This window comes from Epinephelus moara, chromosome 24, assembly GCF_006386435.1.
Source record: "Epinephelus moara isolate mb chromosome 24, YSFRI_EMoa_1.0, whole genome shotgun sequence".
Classification (NCBI taxonomy): domain Eukaryota; kingdom Metazoa; phylum Chordata; class Actinopteri; order Perciformes; family Serranidae; genus Epinephelus; species Epinephelus moara.
The window spans coordinates 1563739-1572172 of NC_065529.1; the positions used below are offsets into that span (position 1 = coordinate 1563739).

General features: G+C 41.8%; 1 protein-coding gene across 3 annotated transcripts in view; it reads right to left on the reverse strand.

The window, feature by feature from the left end:
- hdac11 (histone deacetylase 11) overlaps positions 1-4553 on the reverse strand; it is a 160381-nt gene extending 155828 nt beyond the window's left edge. Inside the window, exons 1-3 of one of the 3 annotated variants that reach the window (XM_050038792.1) lie at positions 4333-4552; positions 3871-3933; positions 3607-3755 (exon numbers count right to left, since the gene is read on the reverse strand). In XM_050038792.1, the coding sequence (XP_049894749.1) occupies positions 3607-3755; positions 3871-3908 (187 nt within the window). In that variant the 5' untranslated portion in view covers positions 3909-3933; positions 4333-4552. Of the gene's footprint in view, positions 1-3606; positions 3756-3870; positions 3934-4332 lie in introns of those variants that run through there. The other 2 variants (XM_050038793.1, XM_050038794.1) reach the window with 2 other exon arrangements.
- Between the last annotated feature and the right edge of the window lie 3881 nt (positions 4554-8434).

The following is an 8434-nucleotide window of genomic DNA, read 5'->3' on the forward strand; positions in this document are numbered from 1 at the left end:
AACCTGGTTGTTCTATATTTAAAACACATTGGGTTTATTAGTGCTATTAAATAAATCACATTATTACTTATTATTCTCATTATTACTTGAGCTTGTTTTATTTACTCATTTCACAGATAGTTATACATTGTTAGTCCTTAAATTAAATTCATTATGGACGTGGACTTAAAATCATTGTTTTATTGTATGGCCTTGCTGCCCTGACTTTTGGCCTTTGTGCCCTCAAAAAATTGACAACACGAAAGGCCAAGTGGCCTTGCCCCTGAAATGACGAAATTCCAGGCCTGGCTTCATCTCTTCAAAAGATCTTCAGGTTTACAGTGCAAGCAGACACATGAGCTTCTTGTGTCATGAAATACATTTTCCATATTAAATTCAGATGTTTGTACTAAACTACTGTAACACTCTTCAAAGGTCAATTATGTATGAAAAGTGTGTTTTTTGATAAAGACAGGAAGAGAGGCTTTAGGCTCCAACTGTCCAATCAACAAGCTTAATGTTTTTCTATGAACTGACGTCGCTAAGCTACATGGACGGAGTTTATGCCCTATTGACAGAATTAATGTTAATGCAGTAATGTTGATGGCAGACGTACTGAATCGATATGTTGCTACACTGATATAGATAGGCCTACCAATGTTACATGCTACATAGACAGATTTGGCAAGATCAACATGTATGCCACATTTAAGAAATTAATGGTTTTAACGTTACAATGTTGATTAATTAAATATAAATCAGCGACAAAAGCGCGACAATAGCGCTTCCACCCAAGTGTCTACATGATTTTATTTTTAAGTTTCTTGTGTCTAAACATTTTATTTTGAAGTTTCTTGCATGCACTTCCCGGCCTGAGACTGGAGCCGGCCTGAGATTGGAGGCTGCACTGGAAGCGACCCCACACTGGGGGACTGCAGCCAGACTCTCTTGAAATCAAGAGCAAGAGTGTCATTCTGGACAGCACTCCTTCATTCGAACGTCACCTTTGCCAATCACTGTCCCAGTCCAGCACTGAAGTCTTGGTCCATGCATTTGTTACATCCTGTATTGACTATTGTAATGCAGTTCTCTCTGGCCTTTCCACTAAACTCCTTAACAGGCTTCAAATAATTTAAAACTCTGCTGCCTGGATCATTACCCACACCAAATCATTCAACCACATCACCCCCATTCTCATCCAACTACAATGGCTCGCTGTTCAGTACCAGATTGACTATAAAAATCCTCTCCTCACCTTCCACAACCTGGCCCTGATTTATCTCTCTGCCCTTCTCTAGGAGTCCATCCCCCTGCTCCCTGAGCTCTTCCTCTGCTGGTCTCCTGACCATTCCCTCTTCACGCCTCAGCACTATGGGGGCCAGGGCTTTCAGCTGCATTGCTCCCAGGCTCTGGAGCTCCTTACCCCCCACCCTACCCTCTGCGCCCCGTTTTTATAATTATACTGTCTTGATTTCTACAGATGCAGCCACTTCAAATTTCCGTTTGGTCCATGGTGGAGCCCTGACCGATCCGTGACAGGTCCCTGTTGTCACCTGGCCGGGCTCATAGCTCTAATGAGATCCCCCGCGCTGACGTAGAGAATACAGGGCCGACTGGTAACGCCCCCAAGTTTAATTTGTAGAAACCAGTTGCAATGGTCTATCTATCCACCAGGAGAAGCAGTAAGTGTGGAAGCTGAAGCGCTTTACTGAGCCTCTTATTACACTAATAGTGGGAGAGAGCTTCCCACACAGAGTATATTTAATGATTATCAGGCTACCATATCATAGGTCATAAATATTATGCTTCAGCGTTTTGTTATTCAAAAGAATTGCATGAAAATTAAAGTGAAGTAAAGCTGGGAACCGAGCGATAGTACAGCAAGAACAAAACTGTGTTTGAATCATCAATATTAGCGGCTGAGTTTGGTAATGATAATGTCATATAGTAATAAATAAAATAACATATATATATAAATATATATTACCATTATTACTGCTATATAAATGTAATTTATGGTGCTGTTAGATTGCTGTTAGACCACCCCGCTCCATTTACAGAATGTGCGAAAAACGATTTTTTTAACCTCAGCGAAAATGTTATTTTTCAAAGACTACACGCCAACATACAGTATATGGACTGAGGCAGAATCTTTCGTTAGATAAAAACAGTTTGTGAATATTGGAAATGATTACATAGATTTTTTCTTTTTTAATTAATTGACGTTCGGNTCTTTAAAAGGGTGTACTTGCATCATTATGCCTTTATTATCATTATATAAGTTTAAAAAATGGTCTAAAAACAGCAAAATTACAACAATAACAAAAATGGTCTTAAAAGCACAATATTACTAAATATTATCGCTTATCGCAATAATTTCTGACGCAATTAATCGCCCAGCAAAATTTGTTATCGTGACAGGCCTACCAATCACCTTCTGTGGCCTCAAAATAGCAACATGGCAACAATGCACCGAAGCACATTAGATTAGACCGTGCCCAGAGTCACCATTGAGTCATTTTCCATGACAGGACACTGACAATTTTAACTTTCAACCCTAAAATGTCCTGCAAAGAGTTGTTTTTTAATAGCTAATCTTTTTCAAAGAGTGTGAATGTTGAAAAAACATAAATGGGCCAATATATCAAACACATCAGATTTTCCTCAAATACTGATATCAGTATAAGCTTAACAATCTCGTATCAGTTAAGCAGCAACCATAATGTGCACGAAAGCCAACCAGCTCTACATTAGACCTAAAACTAGAGCTGGGTGACAGATCAACAGAATTACCTCACCTCTATTTACATATTTTGTCAATGAACAACATTCTGATATTGAAATATTGGATGGGTTAAACGTTTTTGTCTTAATAAATGATGTCAGGTTAAATAATACCAAACTCTGTAACAACATCACAGCAAATATTTCAAGTTTTTAGCCATTTTTATTAATAAACATACAATGTGACCATTTGGATCAACGCAGTAACCATGAATTATAGTTTTTATAATGATCTTTTAAGAAATGTAATAACTATTGCAATGTATTGACAGTGAGATAAATGGTGCAGATAAATTGGTGCAGATAAATTGGTGCAAATATTAGCAAGCTATTAATTGTGGCCAAATGACCCCCACTGATAAAAAATTTCAAAATCATCCACCTTTTCTCCAATAATTGCAAGATTACATTTTTACAAAGTCCAAGGTTTTCCTCTGTCAGCAGGGGCTCAGTTCTTTATTCGCACTCTTAACTTATGAAAGTTTTCTTTTGTGGATCCACTAAACTGTGGATGGCACATTCTACAGCAAAGACAGTCCATAGTGCAGTTTGACAATGACTTTGTGAAGTCATGCCAGTAGGCCAGCCACTGTTTTCCCTTGGCCTTGAACTCTGTACTGGGCCACTACTGTATCTGCACACACTCCTACATTGAGTTTTCTCGAATTATCTGTGCTCCATTGCTCAGCCTTTCCCCTCTTAAGCAACTGCATCTCACCTCGCCACCCTCTCTTCTATGTTTTCTACTTCTCTTTGCCTATCTGATCCACCCTGAGTGATTCTGTATACATCAGCTCAGGGAGATGCCCTCCCCATCTACCACTCTGCTTCTCATTCTCTTACCTTTCAAGAATTGAATGACTTTGCCCCACTTCCCTGCATCAAATGGGTGGAGCTTTTCAAGGCCCATGAAGGTGATGTTGTAGTCTGGGTGGTACACAATGGGCAGACATGCTGGAGGGATGCTGATGTACAAGTCAGTGTGGTAAGACCTGGAAAAACGTTTTTAAAAAGGTGTTCAATACAGCGCTGCTGCATTACATGTACAGTGATTACCCCAATGGCTTAATGAGCATTCTTAGAACTGTCGCTGTTTGTGCTGCTCACCTCCCTTTCCCTTTCCCATTATCTTCTCTGTGAGACATGTTTGTCGGGCATTGCTACTTTCATCTGGGGGGAAAATAAAGATAACCAAAAGAATATTAAGTTCATTCACCTGTGGGTCTGACTGCTGTAACGTTAAATATGTACAGTAACTCAGAACATTAATAAGTCTTGTTGTAAATTAGATTTCTTAAAATGCCTTCATTTACCAAAGAGCGGAAAATATATTGGCCAAGTGAGAATGTGGGACAATAAAATACATGAATAAAAAGATAAAAACAGTATTTCTCGCGCATGCGTATTGACATGTGTACATTTTCACAGACGCAACGGCACAAAGCAGCCGTCAAACGTTTGTGTGCATTCGGCCCTGCTTATTCTAGCGTTTAAGTTAAAACGTTTCCACGTTTACTGCATGAATTATCAATCAGTCCACAGTTACTAGCAGCAGCCGCTGTTACTCACCTGCCACTGAATGTGGAATAACGCTGATCGCCGAACAGCTGATGGAAATAGTTACTGGGAATGGTCACTGTTAGTTATTCCGACAGGATTTAGCTTGGATTATCTGTCAACTGCCAGTTAACAGCCTCTCCTGGCGGTGTGCCTTTGACAGTAAGTCCGTCCTGCTCATGAGTTAATTTTTTTCTAGTATGGTGAAGGCGAGGAAGGCATGACCCGCCCTACTCTACTCGACTCATCCTCTGATTGGCTTACCTTTATATTATCTTCCCAACGCTGATCAATCCCACTCCTCTTGTCAAAATCTAACCAATCCAACCAACGAAGGCAACGACTACCGACCAATCAGAGGGGGTGTAGGGCGGGTCATTCCTTCGCCATCCCAGGAAAAGAAAGTTTGCGTCCAATCCAGTGCTACGTAGAATACGTACATTACATACATACGAGCTCCGTCACTTACGTTGTCAGTACACACGTGCATTTAAAGCAGAGGCGACATGAACTCCAAAAAGCTACACTTTCTTTCTTTGACACTTTTGTCCTGTTCTAAAGTATATTGATCATGATATACTAGACATTAGACAAAAGGCGCTGCCTTGTCGCTGTGTTGCAACAGGCTGATATAAGGTCTAGGTTAGGGACTGTTCATTACTTGTCAGAGGAGGGTGGCTGGGGTGTGACTTCTTTTTTTTATTTAATTGTTATCCTTCCCAAAGCTACAAATATTTCCCCCTGAGCCTACCTGAGTGTCTGGTGGAAAATGCATGACCCTCCCTCCACCATAAATTAGTTAGTAGATTTTTACCTTACCTGAAAACTCACTTAAAAAAGAAAAAAAAAGTGTGTCATGCACACTGGTTAGTTTGTGCAAATGAGCAAATGATTTATTTTTGGCCAAATTTTTGAATGAGATGTAGAATAAAGTGATTTTGATGAAATCTCACTATTTTAACCTCAGATTTTCTTGTGTTTTATTCTGATGTGTTCAAGGACTGTCACAAATTTGATAGTCCAGTGATAACTATTTTTACAGTTTCTGGCTAATGGTGTAATTTTGGCAATTTTTAAAGAAAACCTGCCTCATACAGTAAGAAATTATAAATCTCAGATGTAGTCAGTTTAGCAATGGGTCCTAAAATGTTAGCTTTTTTTTTCAACTTGGCACAATGCACAAGCACATTTTCATAATTTTATTTCTTGACATTGTGTTACCGACTGGCTCAAGGCCAGCAACAAAATGGAGGCCACACACAGATATATCAATCGAAAGTTAATTTATTTAACTCAAACAAATAAACACAGTAAATAATTGATGGCATGTGCAAGTAGGAAGGGTATCAGTCATGTTAGTAGTGTGTGGATGAGTGAAACACGGTGTAATGTGTGCTGTAAGGTGCAGTATATAAAGCAAAGGAAGCAGGCTGAAGAGGATGCAGCAGGCCCAGCTGGGAGAGAGTGTGTGACCAAAAGGTTGGTCCTATGCCCTCTGCAAGCCCGACCCAAAAGGGCAGGCACTCCCTCCCAGCTCCGCCTACCAGCCAACTCCCAGTAACTGCAAGAGAGAGAGCAAAGTCAGACATGGGCAGGCAGACTGAACAAGTGCGTCACACCCCCTCCTTTAAAATGGGGGTCCTAACTAGGATCCCCAAAAGTCAATGACAGCTACTATATAACTTTCAACTTTCAATAACCAGCTCAAACAGCTGAGGACGTTAATCAAAAACACTCTATATTAACACTCTATATTAACGTTAACATGTAAGTAATCATTCAACCTATGTTAACTATATTAACTGGATATCCTTTCAACTTGTGACCGTCGAGGCCACCTCCCTCGGTAACCTTGGTATCTTAGGAGGCAGTTTAAGAGAGAGGAGAGCCAGAACAGATAGAGACACTGCAGGGAGGAAGCACACAAGTGAATTTAAAGAGATAGTGCACCCAAAAATGAAAATTCAGCCATGTCCTCACATCCCTTGCGGAGATGGGGCTAGAAACAAATCTCCACCTAATGGAGGCTGGGCGCCCCAGATTAAAACGTCCAAAAAACACATAATTGAAACAACAGAATATCTCCATACTGCTCATCCGTAGTGATCCAAGTGACCTGAAGCCCCGACATAAAAAGTTGTTTGGAAAAACATCATTTAAACTCTATTTTTAACCTCATTGTAGCCTGTAGCTCTAACGGCCTCTCTGTAGACCGCGCTCACGTGTGTGTGCTTGCACAAGACCATGAGACATCGGCACCGCCTTCATGTGTGTTCACGTGCTTTCGCTGGTCTCGCGTGCAAGCACGCACACGTGAGCTCAGTGTACACAGAAGCAGTTAGAGCTACAGGCTACAATGTGGCTAAAAACAGTTCAAATGACGTTTTTCCAAACAACTTTTCATGTCGGGGCTTCAGGACACTTGGATCACTACGTACGAGCAGTATAGAGATATTCTGTTGTTTCAATTATGTGTTTTGTTTTGGACGTTTTAATCTGGGGCGTCCAGCCTCCATTAGGTGGAGTTTTGTTGCTAGCCCCATCTCCGCGAGGGATGTGAGGACTCTAAAACTTCACCTGAGCCTGCCTCGGCATATGGGTGAGTAGATAATGGCTGAATATTCATTTTTGGGTGCACTATTCTTTTAAACAGGCATAGCTCGAGACATGGCATCAGCCACTGTGTTCTCAGTTCCCTTTATATGACGAATGTCTAAATGGACTGGCTGAAGGAATAGACACCATTGCAAAAGGCGCTGATTTGGGTTTTGGAGTGAGTGTAGAAAGGTTAGGGGATTATGGTCTGTGTATAAAACTAAGGGACTTACTCCACCTCCCACATAAACCTCAGAATGTTTCATTGCCCAGATGAGTGCCAATGCTTCCTTTTCGATGATGGAATAATTTAACTGATGTGAATTGAACTTTTTAGAAAAGAAACTCACCACACAGTCGACAACCTTTTCATTCATCTGCATGAGCACAGCCCTAGCTCCCACCTTACTAACATCCACATAGAGGGAGAAAGGCTGGTCCATCTGGGGAGCTGCTAAGACAGGTGCAGAACACAGCAATGACTTCACAGACTCAAAAACTTATTGACAGTGAGGAGACCACTCAAACTTAAAAGATGTGAGCGGAGCAACCACCATGGAGAAATTTTTGCAAAACCCACGGTAGTAGCCCACCATACCCAAGGAACGAGACAGCTGTTGACCAGTTTCCTGTGCGGACAACCAAGAAAGAACTAACACCTTGGCCCTTACAGGCCGCACCTGCCCTTGGCCAACCACCTTACCCAGGTAGGTGACTGTCACCTTGGCAAGCTCACATTTTGCCAGTTCGATGGTGAGACATGCCCAGGCCAGACGGTCAAACAGGGCCCTGATGTGCCGAAGATGATCTTCCCAAGGATCACTGTAAATCACAACATCATCCAAGTAGTCTACACAGCGCAGCCCACCAGACCAGACACAACCTTGTTCATGAGGCGCTGGAAGGTGGCAGGAGTGTAAGCTGCAACGCAAGCTGAATGGCATCACAGTGTAAGAATACAAACCCCTGGGTGTGATAAATGCCGCGACCTCTGTAGCTAGAGGAGTCACAGGCACCTGCCTGTAACCTTTAAGTGAGTCGAACTTACTAAAACACTGACAAACCGACCTGATCCACACAATCCTCCATGCGTGGGAGTGGGAAAGAGTCAGGCTTGGTTACTTTGTTCACTTCCCCAGATCAGTACAAGGTCTAAATGTACATCAGACTTTTTAACTAGTAAACATGGGGAAGACTTACATGGCTGATTTGGTTTTCCAGTCAACTGACATGTGTGGCAAGTTTTGATAAAGGCTGAGATGTCTCTTTTCAAACGTGGCCAGTAAAAATGCCGCATAACTCGATCATAGGTTTTTCTCACACCTAAATTACCAGGTACACCATCATGAGCGGTCTGAAGGATAGTTAAACGTAACGAAGAGGGCAAAACTACTTGGACAATCTCATTACCCCAAAACACAGTCCCCCTGGGGAACCCATTTTCTCACCAACAGGCCGTCTTGGAGAAAGTAGCCACAAGCTGCACTCTCTGCCTCACCATCTGGTGGATCTTGGCTGT